At 38.3% G+C, this 24,870-nt stretch overlaps 1 protein-coding gene across 1 annotated transcript in view; it reads right to left on the bottom strand.

Moving 5' to 3' along the window:
• ddhd1b (DDHD domain containing 1b) overlaps positions 1–24,870 on the bottom strand; it is a 55,327-nt gene that overhangs the window by 27,601 nt on the left and 2,856 nt on the right. The window contains exons 3-6 of the mRNA XM_079474506.1: positions 12,696–12,824; positions 11,830–11,977; positions 11,358–11,467; positions 11,151–11,257 (exon numbers count right to left, since the gene is read on the bottom strand). Of these exons, the coding sequence (XP_079330632.1) occupies positions 11,151–11,257; positions 11,358–11,467; positions 11,830–11,977; positions 12,696–12,824 (494 nt within the window). The remainder of the gene's footprint in view (positions 1–11,150; positions 11,258–11,357; positions 11,468–11,829; positions 11,978–12,695; positions 12,825–24,870) is intronic.

Raw genomic sequence — 24,870 nt, 5'->3', positions numbered from 1 at the left:
ACTGCCGCATACTGGATGTTTTTCCCTTTTCACACCCTTCTATGTAAACCCTAGAAATGGTTGTGTGTGAAAATCCCAGTAATTGAGCAGATTGTGAAATACTCAGAGTGGCCCGTCTGGCACCAAAAACCATGCCACGCTCAAAATTGCTCAAAATCACCTTTCTTTCCCATTCTGACATTTAGTTTGGAGTTCAGGAGATTGTCTTGACCAGGACCACACCCCTAAATGCACTGAAGCAACTGCCATGTGATTGGTTGATTAGATAATTGCATGAGAAATTGAACAGGTGTTCCTAATAATACTTTAGGTGAGTGTATAACAAAGTATTGAGATTAACTTTTGTTATTGACCAAATACTTATTTTCCACCATAATTTGCAAATAAATTCTTTAAAAATCAGACAATGTGATTTTTCTGGATTTGTTTTTCTCATTCTGTCTGTCATAGTTAAAGTGTACCCATGATGAAAATTACAGGGCTCTCATCTTTTTAAGAGGGAGAACTTGCACAATTGGTGGCTGACTAAATACTTTTTTGCCCAACTGTATATATATACATATATATATATATATATAAAATCATGCATATGTGTATATATATATATTATTATTATTTCATCATATACAGTGAAAGAATACGAAAATCTGCAGTAGACTATAGCTTGAGATGTGTGGTTTCTCTGAATAACAGCGCTTTTACAGCCTGCTAACAAGTACTCTGCATGGGATGTTTAAATGTGTGTATAAATACGTAAATCTACGCAATTATTAGTGTACGTGACACAAAAGCTGTAGTCTTCTCGAGCCAATCCAGGTGCATTTGAGTTAGAATGGCACCCAGACCAATAATTAGCATCCATTGTAATGATAGTGTGTAACTCGGGATCAAAAAGTGCCAGTGCAGTTGGCAAAAGGCCCTAAGTACTTCCATGTGTACCTAGTTCTTATTTATTTATTATAGATTTAATGTATGTTGCTAGTCATGTCCAGTAGAGGGCAGCATACCCTAGTGAGTTAATGCAGGTATTGCATCAGTCGCTGATTGAGTTGCATCAGTCCCTCAAAGTGCTGCATATGGAGGGTGTAGAGGGTAGAGCAAGAGAAATCCAGAAATACAAGGCTGACCACAGAGTTACATATGCTGAAGCAGTAAAGGTATGTGGTATGGAGGACAGGAGGGAAGAGGCTAATGGAAAGTTCCAACAAGACTCTAGAATCATTATAAGGGGAAAAACTAAAAAATTTGAATGTAATCATCGGTCTCCCTTAAAGGGGAACTCTATACTAATGACTAAAGAAATTTTTTTATGCCTTTATGGTCAAGGTAATTAATGTAACGGCTATGTCGCCAAGTAGATCAACCAAGATTAAAACAATCCTAGAAGCTGCAGCGAAATTCCTGGGTATACATGGATCATATCAGCTGAAATTCCATGACACTCTAACATGAACAGCTCCAGTTGAAACATCCCAGATATCGGATTAGATAAATGGAGTTAAACTGTATGCAGTGGAATGCAATTTGGTTGCAAATTGGCAAGAGTCTAAAAAAGTTTGTTTTAGATCGATAGAAAAAAACAAAACGTAATTTGTGTGCAAAAATTCTTGGCTTAAGCCAAATCTTCAGTTTATTACCAGGTTTTATTTCTGTTTGGAAAGATATAGATGGAGCACAAGGGGGTCTGGTATGTTTTTAAAAGAAGGGACTGTATACAGGGAAATAAAGTGGAAGTGGATAGAGAATGTGTAGTGGTGGAATTGTTTTATCATGAAGAATCAATTGTTGTACACAATTTAAACAACCCATGTAAAAAGATGAATGTTCCTGAAAAAATTTAATAAAGAAATAAGGAATTATGGTGTGGTGATTGTAATGCTCATAATTGGTTATGAGGGAGTAATCATTTCCTGAAATTACAAGCAGCTGGACTAGACAGCGATCCTTACGACTTCCCTATGACTTGCAAAGGAATCAAGTGTTCCTAGACACTGAAATGTTGCACAATATTGCGTTTCCTGATATTGTAAGCAGTCATTTTTTTGAGTGTTTTGCCACCCACAGGGAAGCGCTCAAACAAGTTGTTTCGGTTTGAGATTTGAGTCTTTTGAGTGTAATCTTTACGCGTAATGAATTAATACATCTGCATAATCTCCACCTGCCTGCGAAACACGAACATTCTGACCAGCCTACAAACATAGTTTGTGTGTTTACATCATGTAGAAGAGCCGGAGACGCTGTGATGTGTGTTGCAAAATCTAGCATTGATTGTCTTTACTTCCAAATACAAAGGATGTTGATGTAAAAAAACAGAGGATAAAAATATTTTCCCCACGATTGCACAGCAGTATAATCCAAACCTTTTGTCTTTTTATTGACAACTTTTTTCCAACCTTGGCAAGTTCAGTGTAGGATTTGCTAAACGCTTCTCCATGAAAGATGGATCAGCATGACATTATTTGAAACAATAAACATCTCTGAATCACAACCTTTAAGTGTGATTAATGAGACATTTATAAGATGTGTAAATTATATATTCTATTGATTGTTGAAAATTTCTCATTTTGTTTATTATGTGGTGTAACGTTACACTTACAGCAGCTATTACTGTCCTTCTGAAATAGTTCTGATTATCAGGTGTGGGCCCACTATAGTCTAAAAATGTGTCTGTCTTGGATTCATGATAAATGACATGTATAGATTTTGTTGATATGCTGTAACTTTTCATAAGTCAGTTACGTCATCATTGCAGCGATTACTTTACTGTTTAGCACTGGATCCTTTCGCATTTATAAGTGTCATTTTATTTAAAGCATAAATCGATGCCATTTTTGTAACCTAAGTATCTCTGTGTAATAATTATCTTTGTGTAAGTTACTAATACACTTCCAAGAGCTGAAATGTAGTTGTGTGTCTATGCGGAAGGACAAAAAAATGACAGTGTTATTTGACCTTGGATGCATTTAAACCTGTTGTTGGGGACTCAAATAAAATATTAAGACACTTAAAAATAGAACATAATGGGATCTTTAAGGCATCAAGGATAGGAATAGATGGTAAATGTATAATTGAATGTTACAATTTTTATTTGAACAAACATTTGTAATTCAAGAAGGGTTGTGCCAATTGTCGATCTTCAAAGCAGATGTCTGCAAGTATACAAGCAGCTATTAAAAAGGTGGAAAATGTTATTTTTTAAATGTCAATCAGTAAATCATGTTACGCATATGGTGTTTAGTAGTTTATATAGAAAGGCTGTAGAAAGGGTTCATGTATTCAAGTATTTAGGAATCTGGTTAGATGAAAGATATACTTGGAAGAAACATATAGAAAAAATAGATAAAAAAGTAGTAAAATATTAAATGTGATGAGGTCAGTTGCTGGGAAAGAGTGGGGAGCAGATAGGGAATCGATGATAACAATATTTCAAGCCTTGATCAGATCTATATTTGACTATGGATGTATGGTATATGATGCAGCTTCTGCTACACTGTTAAGGAGATTGGATAGGATACAATATAGAGCACTCTAAAAGAGCTGAGCTGTCAATATATTCCATTGAAATGATCACGATTATAATGTGATGGTAGGGGGGTAGGATTTAAGATCAGACAGAGTGGTGATATGTTCTGATTCCGCTTCAGTTAAACATCATTGTCTACATATCATTCCTCCAGAAAAGATTTATGATATGAAATATAAACTCTCCTGTGGCGTATACAAAGAAGAGGTGTGTGGTGGTTGGTTTCTGTTGGGTGCCAGCTCACATGGACAGAGGGAATTGAAGCATCAGGTAGATTGGGAAAAGATGCTTTAGAAGTACACTGTTAGATGTAGCTGTAGATCTAGCAGCACATTATTGTAAAAATCCACCGTACAATACTGCATGTGTACATTACAGTAAAATACTGCAGGTCATAATGCATTTTGGGTCATTTAGATTGAGCAGGAACCTTTTACAGTATATTTTGGTCTTGCTGTAACTTTACTGTAATATGCCAGGCAAGAGTACAGGATTGCTGTAGCGAAAGTACGCCACCCAACATCAAAATCACAAAGAGTACAAGTCCTGGCTGCAGCAGCAGGAGGACGACGTTCAATTTCTGTACGTTCGGGAACTTTGCACTTTGGTTTATTTTGCGAGTTTCATGCAAACCTATTACTCCTCTGTACTTATCCTACTGGATCTATCTGCTGCCTTTGACACTGTTAACCACCACATCCTCCTGTCGACCCAAAAGGCTATGGTGCTACAATGGTTCAGGTCGTACCTCTCAGGTAGGTTTATGCTTTTAAACATGATCTGCTAAAAAATGAAGTCGACTACATGTTGATGAACGGCATTGCTAGGCCTAGCTCAAGTGCATGGAGTTCTCCATGTATTCTAGAAGGAAAGTCTGATGGCAGTTACTGATTTTGTACAGATTTCTGAAAGGTTAACGCCGTCACGAAACCTGATAATTTCCCTTTACCCCGTGTGTGCAAATTTGATTTGTTAAAAGGATACTGGCAAGTCCCCCTTTACTCCTCGCGCTAAAGAGATGTCGAAATCTCTCTGCAGTTGAGGCCCCACTTACAGATCTCCTCAGTCCTAAATGCCCACAGTATCTGCTCATCTTGTAGCAGCGGGCAGATCATTCCACAATTGTGGAACCGATCCAGAGAAGGTACGCGAGAGCGATAATATTTTTTTAAAATGTATTTATAACATGTCTTCCAGCAGCACCTAACCGATCAGTTCTGACTTCTATCACTTGTCTACCCTTAGCTCTATACTGTGGTAGGCTATATGAGACCAGTTTTAAGTCAAGTCAGCTTTTTGTTGTCCTTAGAAATTAAACTAAACTAACTGTAACGGTGGGCGCCCAGCTTAAGAAAAAACATTGAAGTGTTTACAGGTTTTGAACTTGTAGCGGGTGGCTCTTCCTGCTAGACCATTTACATTTACGCATTTGGCAGATGCTTTTATCTAAAGCGACTTAGAATCTAAATGTATAGGACAATGCAATTTAAGTATGTGCAATCCCCTGGGATCGATCCCACAACCTTGGCATTGCTAGTGCCATGCTCTAACCACTGAAATATTCGCCTTTTGTTTTGCTTATCGAGAAGGCGTGTTTAAGCGACCGTAATGTGCATTTAAACTGCCTGCTTACTCTGGTAACCTAGGAGAAGCGAACAGTCATCCCAAGTCAGCAGTAGTGCGCAAGTCTGCTATTTACCTTGCTATCTTGTTTTAACTGTTGAACTGGACTGTTGCCTGTTGTTAGTTAAGATTATTTGAGCTTGTTTATTTAATTACTCGTTGACTGAGTGTTAAGGTGTTAGCATTTGTTGTTCCGTTTGAGTAATATGATACCATATTAACATTAAGTTGCTGTGAGCCGCTAGTTAGGCATTAGAGTTTTTTCACTTAAAAGCACGGAGCTAGTTGATCGCTGTTTGATCCGTGGCCCATTCAAGTCATTCAGGCTTTGTTTTGCTAATCGAGACGGCGTGTTAAGCTCTTTTTGTTCACGCTCATATCAACACATATTTCCGCAGTGCCTCTGTGCTGGCGCGGTAAGCGTTAGCCATCGTTTGCAGCAGCCCTCGTTTGAAGACCGACGAGAATAAAGACCTGCGACTCTACCTGCACGACTCCACCGAGCAAAGACAACGGCAATGCACTTTACTATATTTAACATACCTTATGTTTTTTATTTCTTTTAATGTATACTAGTATCATGTGTTTCAAGTTTATTCCTGTACTCCAGCACAGACAGTGCTCTCGCCCAAGACGCAAGGCACGTAACGCTCACTCTCACGCCCGCCACATTATTGCCTCCACTTCGATACCTCTGACACTCTCTGTGGGTCTCTGGAACTGCCAGCCAGCGGTGAACAAAACAGACTTCATTCCTGCTTTTGCTATCCAGTCTAACATTCACATTGTAGGTCTTACTGAGACATGGTCCTGAGGACTCAGCCACACCTGCTGCTCTCTCTAACAACTACTCCTTCTCTCACTCCCCCCGCCAAACTGGAAGAGGAGGAGGCCCAGGTTTGCTTATCAACAAGAATTGGAGATATTCCACACTTTCTTCATACCTCTTCACATTTCTGACCACTTCATCATCACTTTCAACATGCTCCTCCCTACATGCATTACGCAAACACCACCACCTGTTTACGGAACCTTCGCTCTCTCTCCCCCAGCACCCTCTCTGCTAAAGTGTCATCCTCTCTTCCCTCCAACTTTGCATCTCTAGATGCTGACACCGACACCTTATGCTCTACACTTACATCCTGTGTAGATAATCTCTGTCCTCCAGACCAGCTTGTGCCACCCCCTCCTGCCCTTGGTTGTCTGACATCCTCCGTGAATAACGGAGTACACTCAGGGCAGCTGAAAGGAAATGGCACAAGACCAAGAGTCTTGCTGATCTAGGGGACTACCAATCTCTACTCTCCTCTTTCTATCCTAGTGTTACCACGGCGAAAACATATTTTTATACCACCAAGGCGACCAATGCACCTAACACTTGGCAGGTTTTCAAGACCTTTAACTCTCTTCTTCAGTTACAGACCTGTCTCTTTTCTCCCTTTTATTGCGAAAATTCTTGAAAGGGCAGTATTCAACCAAGTTTCCTCATACCTATCACAGAACAAACTACTGGATGACAAGCAATCTGGCTTCAAAACAAACCACTCCACTGAGACTGCACTGCTATCGGTCACAGAAGCACTGCGGCTAGCCAAGGCGGAATACAAATCCTCAGTCCTGGTTTTGCTAGACCTATCTGCAGCGTTTGACACGGTCAACCACCAGATACTGCTAGCAACCCTGTCATCCTTAGGAATCTATATCAACACATATTTCCGCAGTGCCTCTGTGCTGGCGCGGTAAGCGTTAGCCATCGTTTGCAGCAGCCCTCGTTTGAAGACCGACGAGAAAAAATTTCCTTTTTTTAAATTTCCTCCCCTCTCCCTCTCTGGTTCTAATCCTACGTCTCCAGCAGATCATTCAAGGTGTCATGGAGGGGCTCGCTGTCCACTGCTCACCATATGATCAGTGGGGTCCCTCGGGGATCGGTGCTTGGACCGCTGCCTTTTTCCCCATCTACATGACATCCTTAGGACCCATCATACAGGCACACGGCTTCTCTTATCACTGTTATGCTGATGACACCCAGATCTACATCTCGTTTCACCCAGACGATACCACTGGAGCAGTTCGTATAACAGCCTGCCTAGATGACATCTTAGGTTGGATGAAAGAGCATCACCTGCAGCTGAACCCGGCCAAGACAGAACTACTCTTGTTTCCGGCACACCTTATGGCCCATCACAATCTCACCATCCAGCTTGGGAACTCCACTATCACTCCCTCCGAATCAGCCAGGAACCTCTGAGTCATATTTGATGAACAGCTGTCCTTCAATGATCACATTGCAAACTAATTCCTTGACTGTACTGATGTTTAAATAACTCAGTTCATTAATTTGATCTAGACAGATCTGGTGGAGAATTTATTTGGTGAGCTAAGCTCGTCATTATTTTAACATGCAGCTAAAACCGCTACATCTCTCACAACCATAAAAAAGTACTTAAAACACACCTCTTCGGTGAATACTTGACAGACAAATGAAAAAAAAGTATACTAACCCTCTTCTCTCAACAGGTAGTGGTCTAGCTTTTGTTGAAACTATTAACTTTGTATTAGCACCTATTGTTCTATTGCTCATTGTATGACATATCGCTTATTGCTCCCCGAACTCTTTGTAAGTCGCTTTGGATAAAAGCGTCTGCTTGATGACTAAATGTAAAAAAAGTGAAAATGTTCACCTTTTAGGTCAATCTGCTGCATTTCCTCTCTCAATCAGTATAAAATGTTGTAAAAAAATTATTATGTACCGTAAACCGGAATAAATCTAGAAAATACTGTTATATAAATATATGGTCATACCGCCCAGCATTAAGTGAAAGCCCAGTACAGACAAAGATGAAGAAAGTGTCAAAATTTCTGCTGTGGGGGGCTGAATGATGCTTAAAGACAGCACTTTGTCACCAAGTAATGAGGAGAACGCATTCCCCCAAGGTAGAATCAAGTGTGAAGGCCAGTCAATGTCATCAATGCCTTCATCATCCTGAAACTGCCTCTGGCCAAATGGGCATTATCATGCACCAGCAGGGCTCTGCACTGCACCAGCATAAGATCTGACAATAGATCTGAGGATTTCATCCCAATACTTCTTAGCACGTGGAGGTGTGTAAGACCCTCTAAGAATGGGCTCCCCAGACCACTCTTGCCGTTGCCTCTCCAGCGTACCTGTTGTCACTTTTATTTGCACCAAAACAAGTGAAAATGGTTCACAATCACTTATGCTTCCTTTAAAGCAGTACCTCGCAGCTTAAAAGCAGTATTTTTATAAAGATAAAGAGATTTGAGGCTTTGCCACTGTTGCTACTCAGTTGGTAGCATAAACATCTTACATTTCACTTGTGTATTTAACTTCAATATGTGAAGAGTTTGGTTCCAAAATGAGATGCGTCCATTTTTATTATATTATGTTTTTATTGTGTTAGTTAAATGTATTTTTGTTATTTTGGCTTAAATAAAAAACAAACCAACTATAGTTTGATTGATAGTTACTGGAATGCACAACAAAAAACTTCTCATTTTGGAACCAAACTCTTCATATATTTGCATGATATGGTATTATTGCAAGATTGTTTGGAATATTGTAAATATATGGTATATTTCCAGCGCAACAAAATTGTGTTTAGCACTTCTTAAAAAATTATAATATTTTAAATAAACCAGTGTCAGTAGTATTATTAACGGTGATGACCAATATTGCATTGAGACTCTGCACATTATAATACAGTAAATAAACTAGCATCAGCAACACTAATATAACTAATATTGCATTACTATTTTGCACATTGTAATACTGTAATTTACCATAAGCACTAACTCTGATATGAACTGTGAGTACGAAGTATAAATGTAAGTATTGTTAATATTACGCACATTATAATTATCACAGTCCTGTCTGTTCCCATCCTGTTTCTCCCGCATTTCCCATTGGACTCCAACTCCCATCATTCATAATTCCTCCTCTAAGGGCTGTAGCCAGTTACTTCTGTGAGTATTATTACTCTTCCCCAATGGGTGTCTAAGGCTCCTATTGGGGAAGAATAATATGTAGGAAATTGGTTAAATTTGACAAACTTAGTGTGTTGGTCTTCAAAAGTCCTGTGACCAACTAAGAAAGCCTGGACGTGTTGTGCAATTATGTAAAATGACTTAGGTTTAAGTTTATGATCTACTCATTGTACTTATTGTAAGAGGTAATCTGTCAAACATTCCTGAATCTACTTATAGAAGCCATGGAATCCTTGGTTGGCCTTGGCCCCAATAATTGCTGCAAGCAGCGATATGTTGATGTATTTTTTATATATAATGTCTTCTTTTATGTATCTATTATTATTATTTCCTTTGAATTATAATATATGTAGCACCAATTAAAATTGTGAAAAGCACTATAACAATAAAAACAGCAGCATCATCAGATTTCTGAAACTATTCCAGCTACAAATAAACTTGTAGTGATGCAGCTGTTGGGTTGTTCAACATGACTTTATTCATAGAGCTACATTCCTATCAGAGCTAAACCTATAGTGTAAAACATATTTTTAATACTGCAATAGTAAACCATTCATACTAATAATTTATTTAAACTTACAGTGCCCTCCACTATTGTTGGCACCCTTGGTAAAAATGAGGGCACTGTATGATGAATTATAATAAAGTCTCTTTGCCCTGGATATATGTCTCATGTGTTAATGGTGATGTACTATGCAGTATGTAACAATAAAATAGATAAAGTAAACAAAATGAAGTTTTTGAGGTGTAGAATGCAGTAGTCAAAGCTATGACAGAGCTGGAGCCTAGGGTGTCCCTAGGGATTAGAAAAAAATAATTATAACTTAAAAACAAATATACACTTTAAACTGATATTTCTAGTTATTTGTTCAGATGAATACAGAGAAAGATATTTGGAAGAATTCTAATAACCAGACAGATTTTGCCCCCCATTGACTACCATGGTAGTCCACAGAACGGTTTGGAGTCCACAATTCTTCAATATATCTTCTTTTGTATTCAACAGAACAAAAAAAAGTTAAAGTAATTTTTCCCACTATTGAAGTCCATGGGGGGCAAGATCCATTTGGCTATAAGCATGCTTTCAAATATATTTCTCTGTGTTCATCAGAACAAAAAAATGTATACAGATTTGGAACAACTTGAAGGTGAATAAACGATGACAGAATTTTCCTTTTTGGTCAAAGTATCTAAAATGTATATTAAAATGTTAATTTATAAAGACATTAATATTAAAACTGATCTTAATATGTGCATTTAGAAACTTTATGACAGTAAAGATGACATTCAACTTTGGAGGGTTTGTTTACATTGTGACATTGACGAGCGCCGCATTTCAACCAATCCCTGACAAAATATGAAGTTTTCCGTTTAACTTCATATTTGTTGCATTTAGCAGACCTAAGGCTTTTAGAAATATATGTTGGTCAAGCTCCCACGTTTTCTATTATTTAACTGCAAGCAGACACTAAACGTGCAAAACTTGTCCACTCGATCATGGACAAATTAAAAAAAGAATAAATCAAAAAACCTGCAGATACCAATATTGCCAAAAAAGGTACTTATCATCCTCTCATGTATAGCATCTACAGTTATATTATGTTTTGTAACTGTTATAATATGATTTTTAATATTATTTTTAATTTGTTGGTGACAGGGCAGAATATGACAGGGTGGACATTTTTTGTTAGTATTTAATGAACACATGGTCTACCTGCAGTTAGCAAAGTGACTCACCTTTGAGGTCAAATAACATAAATGTTGTGGGTTATATTGATATGATTAATATTATAACATGAAGGGTAGCCAAATTTAATATAACAAAAATGCAAATAACCCCAGTTCAAATGTCAAGCTACACCTATGTTCAAACAGCCTCTTAGAAGGAAGTGGTAATAAAGTGTAGACCAGCTAGGACTAGCAAGCCACCTCAGGAGTTTTTTAGTAGGGTCGCAAAATTCTCTTGACATATGCTGCTGCTATACATTTTGTACCTCACCTCATCCCTGTACAAAGGGCTTGTGTAGTACATAATGTCCATTGCACTGCTGTTCAACATGTCTCTCAGACCCCTCACTTTATCAGGAGTAATGGAGTCCACAGTGTCTAAAAGAGTACATTTAATCACAAGTTAACTATAACATCACAGACAGACATTTTCAGACATTATCTACTGTGTTTTGTAATGATTGTCCATATATAATACCTCCATCAAGGGTCAGTTTAGATCTCCACTCCACCGGAAGGAACTCGACATGTTCATTTGTGCGATCAGAAAAGTGCTTCTCCTCCATCTTACGAGCAGCATCACGCATCCTAACCAATTATGATATGCATCAATTGATTATGGGTCAAGGGGATTCTGTGCACATTCAGTAAAACATTTAACATAGTTTTAACAGGAAAATACCAGCAGCAGTGGTTGTCAGTAAAATTCCTTAAAAAATACAGGAAAAGCCTGTAAACAACTTTGTAGTTTAAAACCTCGGGGCAAAAACTTCAAGCTGAGTGTGAACTTATTATATTAAGTGTATTTCTTTATATAAAATTAAAACATGCACCTAATACATAAAACATTACTGCCTGGTTTCACAGTCCAGGCTTTAGCTGTCTTTACTGCAAATAACTTGCCCTCAAATATCTTAAAATATTATATTGTGTGTGCCTGGTGGACTTACATGCTTGTATTTCGAATGATGCGCCCTTGATCCATCTTCTGGCCAATCCCGTGCACCACAAAGACTATATGTGTTGTTTCAGGGGGCGTGTCCTCTGGAGCGGCCTCCTCCACATAACCTCTGTGAAGACGGGTCCCACTGCTAGAAGCTAATCAGACATGAAAGAACAAAAGTGACTTTGCTTTAAACCAACCCCTTTTCAGATGTTAATGGACTGAAGTGATTTAAAAAGCAAACAGAAATGTACATAAACCATTTACGAGAGTCTACTGATTTAATAGATACTCCCTAATGTCAGGAATGGTAGGGAAGAACCCAGATGCAGGCTGCGGTAAAGGGGAAAAATGCAGACTTTAAGGCGAGACCAAGGCGAGGCCAAGCCGAGGCCAAAAAGGTACACTGCACTACAAACGAGCACAGGACAATAGAAACGAGGACATTATGTGGGGAGATAAACAAGGGTCAAATTAACACAAGGCAGGTGCAGGGAATGAACACTAATGGAAAGCTAATGAGAAGACGAGATTTCGGGGCCAATAACGAGGGCAGGGCCAATGACAAGACCGGAGAGAATCCATATTATATCATGACCAACAATAATTCGTTTCTCTCCACACAAAACACGTGGCTCTATCATAATTCTGCCACTGGACTGCAAATGAAGACAAAATGGCACCCTAACCTATTAATAATTAAATTACATTTTTCAAATTCAAAGAAATGATTAAAAAAGATGCCAATTAATAAAAAATGCTTTTTTGGGTGGCTGCTAGTGTGATATACGACCCAAACCAGATTCACACTGCATATACTGTAAATGGGCAAACATATTGAGAATGTACTCACTAATCAGGGGTGTAACAAACCTTTGGAGAATCCAAGTTTTTGTGTGACAGTTCGTGCTATCTTGGAGGTGGTGGCATCACTGTAAAGGTACACTTCATCCACACTGTGCCAGTCCACATGACTCCGGCTCAGTTTCAGACTGTGAATGGCTGAGTAAATTAAAGGCATAGTTAAAGATCAGGTATCAGGTATGTCATGCATTCTAACTTCTTTACACTTTTAAACATGCTGGCATCTCACGCTTAACATGGTCAACTTGTTAAAAAACTAGTTGGACATATGACGTAGTATTTCTGTACTAAAAACATTCCCCCAGCACTCCAACTTGTTTTGGAAAGTTTTTTTATAATTCTGGATCCCTGTGTCGTCAAAGGGACCCTATTCTCCCGGAAAAGCACAGCAAGGCGAAAGAAAGAGCCCGCCCGCGAGCCAACCGACGAGCGAAACCCGCTTACCATAAAGATTATCTGCAATGCGTCAAGATGGGCTGCGCTGCAGCTCGTTACTCTTGCAATAGTGAAGTTAAGGTGTGTCTGTTTCTTCATGGCCTTTCAGTGATGGATGTTATACAAGCGTTGGATATCATTTGAAAATTGATAGGTGGCGCGGTCCGAGTGCTAAAAGATGCTGGATATGAACTGCAGACGGTAAGTCAAACGAAGTCATACGTCTGTATTTTGTTTGGAATCGGCGTGTGGGTGCATAATGTTCAAAACACGAAGGGACTACTGTGATGATGTGTTGTTTGCCCATGCAGTTCCCACCTCTAACAGCTCATGTTTTTCCAGAAATAATTGTACAACTACATCTCTCTTTTAAAAATGTTATCGAACTAAATAGTCTCTGAAGATACAACATATGCAATATTATTGTATAGGTACTCAAGATTAATATGAGATTGGCAGAAACTGCCTGTGATACGTGATCTTTAATTGGTCCTATATCACATTACCCCATTATTAAATAATGTTGTGCTGAATGTCTAACCACCCACGTAGGAGGGGACGTTCTCACGACCTTGCGCAACGTTCCCTTAAAGTACTATTAAGGTAGCTATTGTCCCAAACCTTTACAGAACATTAGGGACGTTCTTAAAACGTTTTGTTTTGGTTTTGAATGTGTTGGAGTTCAATGTTCTTTATAATACTTTAGTGGGACATTCCATTTTGGTTATTTATTGGTCACATTAGAACGTTACAAAGAGGACATTTGTGACCATAACAGAACGTTCTCACATGGTCCTCTTTCAGTCATATAATAACATTTCTGATATGGCTTTAAGAGAACGTTGTACATTGGTTATTCAATGGTCACATTAGAACGTTACAAAGAGGTCATTTGGGACCATAACAGAACGTTCTCACATGGTCCTCTTTCAGTCATATAATAACATTTTTGATATGACTTTAAGAGGACATTTTGTATTCGTTATTCTATGGTCACATAGCAACAAAGAGAACAACAGAATGTTCACAAACAGTCCTCTGTTGTTCAGTTTCGTTCCCAAATGACTTCACGTCTATGGTAACAGGCGAAATCTTCCATAAAATAATGATAAAAATAAATTATAAACAAACAGTAAATCCTTAAATCTCATAATCCTATATTTCTGGACCACTGGATACTTGGTGTTTTAAACAAATCACAAAAGTCCTTGGCGTTATACACCCCAATAGCAAGAGCAGATGGGAGGGACATCCACCTATCCCAGCATCCGCAGATCCAGACTGAATCTGGCAGCATTTTACTGTCAAGCAGCAACAACTTCTACGGTGAGTAACGTCTGCTAATTTGATTATCTCTCAATCAAGTAAAGTTATTTAAGCACTTCTTGTGTTACGTAGTTTACTTAACGTTACTTAATATAATGATAACATATCGGTTTGTTCTGTGATTTTTGCCTCCAACTAATTGGAAGAATACACAATTGTACAAAAAGACTACAAACTTTAAATGAATAACATTGAATAGGCCTACTATCCGACATGCTGTGGCTGACAACAACAAAATAAAAAAGTAAGAAATACCAAAACCCAATGCTAGAACTAATACAGAAGTAATGAATTTTAATTGTGCGCTGTAATCCGAATCTTTACAATCCATGCAACTTCAAACTCGGAGCGAAAGCATGATGACCCACGCTGACGCACTCCTTGCAAATTCAAAAGGTAATTCCCTCTTTAGGAAGCTAACGTGTTATTTGTGATCCGTTAATTTAAAAATTTAAATGTTACGGCAGGAATATGCCGAATGGGGCGTTGCTTTTTTTGAGTACGTAAGTAAGATTTTGGACGATCAGTACTCGGTTCCTGAAAATTTAAATGCCCATTGTAATGTGTTAAAGCGTTTACACAAATGTATATAAATCACAATTTTATTTTATTGTCCTCTGCATTGAATCTCTTTTATTTGTTTTGCGCATAACTTTTACGCATGTGCATGACCTTGCTTTAAGTTTAATCGAGTAAATCATTATCCACAATCAATCGATCCTCAATTAATCATTAACATCCCTAATATGTACATAATTTGTGCATTGTATCAAATTACATTAGTAAGTGCATAGGCTACTAGACCACCTAATATAGAGTGGGACCTATTTTTTTTAAATACCACGCATATGGTTTGATAACACCAAGCAAATAATTGAATTTCAAAATGCCTTTTTTCTATCTTTATTTGTCAGATCTCCAGCAACTTATTAGCCAATCTGAGCAGCGGGGGCTGCTAGCTATAGAAATAATGCAGACAGACATTGTAAATTCTATTGAGCACATAGTTCAGGCCATTCAGCAGAACCGTCCTGTCCCTGCATCCACCTCAACACCACTACAGGAGACCATTGAGGGGCACTGCAAAACAACTTTGCTTTTAAAACTGGAGTGCATAGAGGAAAAATTAAAGATGGTATGTCAAAGTGATACAATTTAAGATATTTGTATGCATTCTGAGTGGACGATCAGACCGAACCACTGAAAAAGCTATCCAGGCACATGACCTCAAGCACTTTTGAGTTCCGAGTTGACTCGCTTCGCCCAAATGGTAGCAAAGCTTTTTTCAAAATTGTAGTTTACGGTCGAACCACTGATGTCATGGATTATTTTACCAATCTGTTTACGTATTTGGACGTTGATTATGGGAGGGCCATAGAGTTGTCAGAATGCATAAAAAATATCCTAATTTGTGTTTCGACTATGAACTTTTACAGATTTGAAACGACAATGGGGTAAGTGTTAAATGACAACAATTTAATGTCGGGGTTGAATAAGATGTACTTTAAAGACCTGTTGTGCTTTTAAAGATAATGTTTTAAATTGCAACACTAACACTTGCTTTTATATATTTTTCTTTATATGTTACATAGATCCAGTTTTTGAGCATGGTCAGAGGCAAAAGCATCGGGGACGTTGTGAGAAGAATTCTCCGTAAAATCGCTTCGAATGAGGTCTGGTCCAATTACAGCCTGAAAGGCAGAAAAGGAAAGCTGCCCTTCATGGGAATATTCCTCCACCACGTTGTTTTAAGTAAGCTTTTCAAAGCTTCTCTTTTCCTCTTACTCATTCATGCAACTGTTTTAAGAAGAAAATGATGAACCATGTCTGCTAATAGTGTAACAATACATGAATTCTTATTGAACCGTTCGGTACAAGGCTGAAGCTTCTGTAGGCCTACGAATTACAAACAAAAAAGATTTGTTGCACTAACCCTATTACATTTGGAAAATAAGAGCTTAAAGTGTGTGAAATATGACCCACTTTTGCAGAAATAACTGCAGCTAATGGAGTTCATTCCATCCATGATAGCCAGCTGTCCATGATACTACCAGCGCTCAAATTTCTCCTTTAAATTAACTACTAATCCTAGAGATTCACTTCTTAATGTACTATTAAATAAACTACCCAAATAAGTATATATTTTTATCTTCTGTTTGGATTTGCTTTGTTAACATGCAGGACTTTTTTGTTTTATATATCCAGAAATGTAGAAAAGATATTCAAACATAAGTGAAGTGATTTGAAAATACTTTTTTTTGACAGGAAGGAGAAGGAGATCTTGGCACATCTCTTGAAGATAGAGACACTGACTGACTGACACACACACACACACACACACACACACAGACACATTTTGTTAAGTGTAAGTTATGGCAACAAAGCCTATTTGAAATAAATATAATTCTTTTTTATATCTCTGTCTATTCTCCCCTTATTCGTGATTAGGTTCTGCAGTACCAGTAAAAAATTAGTTTGATCCCCTTAAGTTTCTTGTAATGTTACTAAAGGTTTTATATCATTCAGATATTAATAGGAACCTAAATAGAACCAGGAAATGGCATTTTAGGTTGGTAAAGTACTTCCTAATAAAGTATGGTCCCCTAAACGTTCCAAGAACGTCCTGAAGGTCCCCAAATAACGTCCCCTAACCTTTAAAGAACTCCACATCACAACCTTCTCAGAACGTTCTGGGAATGTTACTAGGCAACGTCCTGAACACCATTGGGGAGGTTCTGAGAACGTTCTGGGAACGTTAAATTTCTAGCGGGGCAGATCAGGGGCCTCATTAATAACTGTTGCGTATGCACAAAACATTCCCTGAAAGAGGTGTACGCCACTTCCTACGTAAAAGATGGGATTCATAAAAACAAACCTGTCTAAAAAAATATCGCACCTGCAGACAAACTCTGACCCATGCATACAGACATTTTGAGGACATGGGGAATAATTGGCCACACTGATGGCGAGGTGGTGAACTTAAGTCAGAGTGTGGAAAGTAAATGTGAAATGACCGATTTTTAAGTGATAGTTCGCCCAAACCCTCTTGTCATTTCGAACCTGTATGACTTTCTTTTTTTTACAAAAGAAGATATTAAGAGAAATGTTGTTGCATGAACACCGATGGCAGCCATTCACTTGCATTGGTTTTTGGCCATAAAATAGAAGTCAGTGGGTTCGGTTATCAATATTTCCCTCCCTCAGGCTTCATTTTATTCACATTTTGTAATTTTGCTGCCTTATCTTAAACTGCTTTAAAATATTTAAACACTTCATGCAACTGATTTGTTACTAAGAACTTTGCAAATGTATTGAAAATAAAATAAGTAGGTGCATAGGTATTCATACTCTTGACTCAGCAGTTGGTTAAAGCACCTTTACAAGCTTTAAACATCTGAATTTGGCAATTTTCTGCCATTCTTCTCCTCAGATCCTCTCAAACTCATTCAGGTTGGACGGAGATCATCAGTAAACTGACATTTTCAAGTTTCTACAGAGATGTTCAGTTGGGCTCAAGCTCGAGCAATAGCTGGGCCACTGAAGTCAAGTCAAGTCAAGTCAGCTTTATTTATATAGCGCTTTTTACAATTTTCATTGTTACAAAGAAGCTGTACAAGAAAACATTGACTATAAGTAAAACATAAAAGGTTATGGAAGTCAAAACACAGGTCAAATATCAGACACACAATAAATTCCTATATGCAGTGTTAATTAAATAAGACTATCAAATTCTAGCAGCCCCCCGGCCAGGCAAACAGTGCAAAACAGTATGCAAACGGTGGCGAGGAACCCAAAACTCCATTGGAGGAGAAAAAAACCTCAGAGGGAAACCAGGTGTAACCAGGGGATTCCAGTTCCCCTCTGGCAAAAACTGCTGCCTCTTCACAAGCTCGACAGTGCTTGCACAACAAGGATACAATCCTGTCTCGGAGCTCTACTGGCAGTTCTTTTGACCCCATGTCTTGGTTTTTACTCTGATATGCATTTTCAGCTGTTGCACCTTTTATTGAGATGTATGTGCTGCTCCAAATCATACTTATTCAATTGAATTTGCCACATGTCACCCCCATTTGAAATGTAGAAACACCAACAACCGAAACAAATGCTTTCAAACTAAATTTCAAGTGTCTCAGAAAAGGGTATGAACACTTATGCATACTTATTTCAGTTAAACATTTTAAAAAATTTGCAAGGTGGTCACAAATGAGTTTTTTGTTTTGTCATTATTCTGCATGGAGTGTAGATTAATATTTCTTTTAATTTAAAGTAGTTCAAGAGGAGGCAGCAACATATCAAAATGTGAGTAAAATGAAGGGTAATAAATACTTTTGCAAGGCACTGTAAAACATGAGGATATAAACCATGATCTCCAGAGTTGCTCTGAGAGTTTATTTAAAAGCATTTTACTATTTAAGTGAAGCTGTCGTCAAACACAATTAACTCAAGCATCTTCCCGTCAAAACAAAAGTCCTGTTAACTTGAACACGCAGACAAAAAAACACTGTTGTATTTGCTAAAGGAAATAGTATTTCCTGTTGTAGTAAATTGATAAACTGTAGAAAACACTTAAGTATACTATAGTAAGGTTTAAAAACACTATAGTATAGTATACAAAAATGGAATACACAGAACTGTGAAATAATTAAACAAATTTAGGTAAAAACAAATTATATGGCCCTAATTAATCCATCTGTATGTAACAATGTAATTTGTCAGTTACCTGGCTATTCATGTAATGTACTGCACCTGCATATTTTTTAATGATGGCAACAGACGTTTTATACTTTTGCTACAATTGTTTGGCCTGTGTTACAAAACTTTAAACCTCTGTAGCACCAGTGCTATGTGCAGAAAAAAGTTAACGTACAGCCATAACACTAATAGTAATTACTGCTTGCCTTGGTTCTATAACAAAAGAAGGAGAGTTTTAGAGGGGATCTGCAATGGTGTTTCATGAATTCTGAATTCTTTACAATGTTAAAAGTGCTGTCCTCGAATGCTTAATATGGTCAATTTATCAAAAAACAAGTTGGGCATATTATGTAGTATTTCTGTGCTCGATACACTCCCCCAAGGTTCGTATAGGTTTCGTAAAGGTCGAACATGAAAAACCATTACGTAAAATCTTTTCTTAGTTCCTTTTTTGACGATTCTCTTGAAAAAGCTCACCCACAGCAAGGCGGGAGAAATTAAAAATATTAACCTCTAATTATGATGATGCCAGACATGAAACGCACGTGGTAAGTGAAACAGAGTCATATGCATGTGTTTTGTTGGCAATGTGTACGCACATGCTTTAGTTCCGTCCTACGAAAATAATCATACAGCTGTATATGCCTTTTATAAATGTGATCAAACCAAAGACTCTACAGATATTTGAAGGGTACGATACTATTCTGTGAGTACTAATATGAAACAGACAATATGATCACGAGAACAGAATTATTGGGCAATATGCTAGATTAAAAAAACAATTCGAAAGTAGAAGCAAAATGGGTACCAAGTTGCAACACACAAAAGTAAGCAATGACGTCATGAAAATGTTAATTAGCCTATACCGTCATCCAGTGCCACAAATTCCACAAAATCCTGGAAGAAAATCCTATAGTTTATTGTTGTATATGTCCCATTTGGACAGAGAGTGTACTGTTTTCAAAGAGCTTAATTAAATGTTCATCTTATATATTTGTTGCATTCGCGAGTAACTTAAAATGTAACTGAAAAATTTAAGTAATATCAAAATATTGATTACATTAATTCAATTTGGATAGAATAGAATCACAAACAATTCCGCAGTTTCTGCAAATATCCATCGTTGGCAGAGAAAATGTATATTACATTGCATCGTATCGTGACGAACTGTCTGATTTACACCCCTAATATATTAGAGTAATGTATACTGTAGTACACTCCACTATAGTAAGATTCAAAAGCACCAACCATGATTTGATCACAGTGTAAGTGTTGAAACCATGTTTTTTTTATTTGTATGACCACAGTTCTACTACAAATACCATGGTCAACTTTGGTTACTGTAGCAACACCATGGTTAATATGTGTTTACAATGGCTTATCTATAATAGTAAATACTATAGTATAAGCTATAGCAGAGGTCTTGTAAACACTGGGGCAATTCCGTAATAAATGTCAACTTTACCATGACAAAATTCATAATCAGGTTAGTGCCATTTTCAGGATTGTCACATCCATAACGCTATATATATTCCAGGGACAAAGTAACTATTTTATGTTCTATAAAGAAGAATCCCTTTACCAATAATTGGGTATTATTGATTCAGGATTGTGCATTTTATTTCACAGAAATCATAGTTTGTTGTCTCACAAAAACTGCGTCCTTTTTTGTCACATCCATTTATTTCCCTTTTTTTATTGAAAATTTGTTCATAGAAAACAATTTGGAAAGTTATTGATTGCATTTAAAGGCGGAGTGTCCGATTTCTAAATTATGCTTGTTTGGACAAAGTCGGGCCGAGTACCAAAACAAAGTTGTAGCCAATCAGCAGTAAGGTGCACAGTGCACAGGACGGACATTAGTTGAGCAGAGCGCTGTTTCTGTTAAAGACAATATCTCGCTTGGCATTGAACTTTGAGCTTTATCATTTTGCAGATATTTTATGCTCTAACAGCAACATTCTACACTAACTTAAGTTTGAAAACTGGCATCACAGGAATTGGCACCTTTAAGAAATACATATAAAATTCATGGGAAATGTAGTGACATTAGTCTTGAGCTGTCCTGAAATAAAATACAGAAAATTATTGCGACCAATCCAGGACGGACTACAAATGCAGCCAAGACAAAGAAAAGACCTGGACTTTGAAAAAAAGGTCTAAATACCAGTCTTGAGTGTTCAAAAATTATATAGCATCAGGGCAATTTACTACAGTATACTATAGTAAAAATACTGTATTAAGAAACTAAGGAATACTATGCGTACAGTAACACTGTTATTAAATCATTTAAAGCATGATATTGTTGTTGGTGCAGGACTGTATGCCAACATGTGGTGCAGAAGCACTTTGGGCCCTCTCTTTGTCTCATCCCATAATTTCCTTTCTCTCTCTCTCAACTGTCCTATCAATATAAAAAAGGTAAAGAGACAATATCATCCACCTTGAAGTCATTATTTCCCATTTCACTTGCACTACTCAAAGGCACCCACATCTAAGTGTATGGTTTAAAGCACACGGCGCAGGTGCACTCAGGGCATGTCCGAATCCACTTTTGCTAGTTTAACGGCGGGAAAATGGTCTGTGTGCATGGGTGCATGGTCTAAACTGCTGTAACGTGCAATAAACCAATCATCTGAGTGTCATCTTCCATTCCCTTAAAGAGCCAGTTGCGCTCGCGCCATGGCGGATTCACTATTTACACAGCGGAATTTTCAAACGCTTTTTGATCTTTATCTATAGCTTTCCTGTAGCTCAGTGGTAAGAGCATTGCGTTAACAACGCAAGCGATCCCAGGGGATTGCAGATACCTATGTAAAATGTATAGGATAATGCAATGTAGGTCGCTTTGGATAAAAGCGTCTGCCAAATGCCTAAATAAAAATGTACACAATAATATTTTACATTTTATTAATGTATGGTTTAATATTTTAAAATGTACTACACCTCCCTGTGTGTGTTAAGAAAAGTGATATAACTTTGTGGACGCGCCCAGAGGCAAGTTTTCTATTCATGTGCTCTTTGAATAACAAAACAATTTTGCGCCATATTGACTTTAGACCAGGTTTGAGTTGGTCTATGGCACAGTCTATTTTCAGATCCTTAAAATAGCAACGCGCCAACAATGTGCCTGAGCACACCTCTTTTTTTAAGACCAAAACGACCATGGGCGCACAAATGAGCGCAAATGCATTTGCTATTTAAGCAACGTGGCGTAGTACGGGAAAATTAGATCTGCATCGGGCTGAAACTAGCAAAAACACTAGCGCTGCATTGTGCCGGGTGTACGATAGGGCCCAGTATGTGCATTTTAAGACTTTTAGAGTGCAAATTAGATAACAACAGCTATCGTACAACCAGTGTTGGGTGTAACTAGTTACTAAGTAATTAGTTACTAATTAGTTACTGTAATTCAATTACTTTACCTTGGAAAAATATTGTGAGGGATTACTCTAATTTTTCTTCAATTTAATTATACTTACTTCTAAAATAAAAACTAAATACTCTGTGTGATATGTGTGTGCATAGACCGCGGAACTGGGGAGGCCAGGAGGGCCACGGCCCGGGCAAATTTTGTACTCTGACAAACTATCTTATATGAATAAAAGCCTAAGTTGTATCTGTGTTTTTACGAACCAAACAATACTAGTCACCACACAGCTTCACTCACTCTCACCAACTGCTGCCGATAAAAAAAACTCACACTGACTGCTGCATTTTGATTTTAAATTAGTGTGCATTGTTTATCAACTACAACGTTACGTCGACGTAGTCACTAGGTCTGTCATGTTAGAGTGCCGTCGCGAGCTAACGGCGGGCACCTGTTTAACCACTGGCGGCATTGCCAGGCTGCGACAATGAAGGGACAGAAGTCAATATCAGATTCTTTACAAATAAACTGGCAAAAAAAATTAGCAAACTACTCCAGCTTCCACTGTGGCCTCAACAACAGACCCGGTGCGTCCATCTCCACCACGCACTCAGACGAGCCCTGGCTAGCTGCTCTCCTCCGGCTTCAAGCCAGGCTACCGACAGCCACATGAAGACCAAAAAGGTACAGGGGACTGGGTCTTCACAACGAGCAAGATCAGTTAAATATCAGTGGTTCAAAGATTTTAACTGGCTGACATTGTGTGACACGAGCGGAAAACTTTACTTGTTTTGTGTGTGTGTGTGTGTGTGTGTGTGTGCGGCTCTGCTCATCAATCTGATTATGAGTCTTGACTTGTGATGATAATGACTATAATGTTGATTTAGATTCAAGGCAGCAAGATGAGTTGTGGTTGTGGACTTGACTGGATGTACTTTATGTGTTTGCTATAGTTTCATCTGTGTGTTTATGTGTAAATAGGCTTGGCCTGTTGTGTGTGAATGTTAGAGTGGGATCAGAGGGGTTAATCTGAGGAAGCATGTGTGCGTGTTCATCTTCTGTGTCCTGTAGATGTGACTGTGTGGTGTCGGAATAAAATAAAGTGCTCCGCAACGTTATTTAATATATCAGTAATATTGTCCGTTTCAATGCATATGCGCCCCCACCCCCTCCGCGTGACTTGAAATTATGGCCTCCCCCCTTGTTCAGATGTGTTCCGCGGTCCATGTGTGTGTGCAAAAGTGGAATTGACATAAAAATTCAAAGTCTATACTGTAATGTATAATTCTCACATTTGTATTCGTTCAATTCGGTCGTTTATCATGTTGACGTGGGTCAAGCGTGCCCACAGCAAATGACACCACGGGCACACAAACTCCCGATGGCAGAAAGAGGAAGAAAGCGAGGCAGGCAGCGTTTTGCATGCGTTTTTAGATGTCATATGTGAACTACCCCTGACATTGCTACGATAGAAAATGATTTAGCTACTTACATTGCGCTATTTCACAGTAAAACTGACCTCGATCTGGGCTTTCGGTAAAAAGCAACTCAAACCTTCTTTCATTTGTTTGCACAGTAATGCTTGCCTTGGTTTCCTTAATTTGATCGGCCATCTCAATAAGATTGATAAGCGCTTGTAGAAAGCTGAGGTAGATCAGATCGGATATCAGTCATAGGCGTTTTCTATAATAATGGCAGAAGTTCATTCAGTTTGTCCTGTCATTGAGTTTGTCCAGGAACCGCTTCGTCCCCCTTCGCGAGACTGAATCCAACACGGTGATAATCAGAGACTCGATCGTCCGGAATGTACGCGCTTCATCCACTAAAGGTAAAGTGCGCACGCATTGCTTTCCTGGAGCTCTCAATGTTTCTGTGCAGGTACCCGCGATCCTGAAGGGAGACGGGAACATCAGTGCCGTCGTGCTTCAAGTTGGGTCGAACGACATGAGGATGCGGCATATTTTTGGGAGCATTTGTGTGATTGCACATTTTGTTGTGGTGCAAACTTTTGTTGAAGTGCGGCCCGGCCATTCATATAGACAACGCGATTTTCCATCACGCAGTGCTACTTTCCCACCATTTCTCGATGTTAACACACGCTGGGTGGGCGGTTTCAACATTCGCAAGTGTCTCTCACATCCGCAGCTCCTCGGACTGCCAGCAGCGGACTGTACCAGTAGTAACAAAGTAGTATAACAATTGCAAGTTCACATTATGTTATTTTAAATACAGTCACAGGCAATCCTCTTCAAAAAAAATAACCTGTCTCTTACATATGTGCAATGTAAGCATAGAGCATGATGTGTTTATGTAGTAACTGTTTCTTTGAAGACTGTGAGGGTTCAGTCAGTGGAGGAAGGA

This window comes from Barbatula barbatula (assembly GCF_947034865.1).
Source record: "Barbatula barbatula genome assembly, chromosome: 15".
Lineage (NCBI taxonomy): Eukaryota > Metazoa > Chordata > Actinopteri > Cypriniformes > Nemacheilidae > Barbatula > Barbatula barbatula.
Note: the sequence above shows the minus strand (reverse complement) of the source record. Positions and strands in the feature narration are given on the sequence as shown.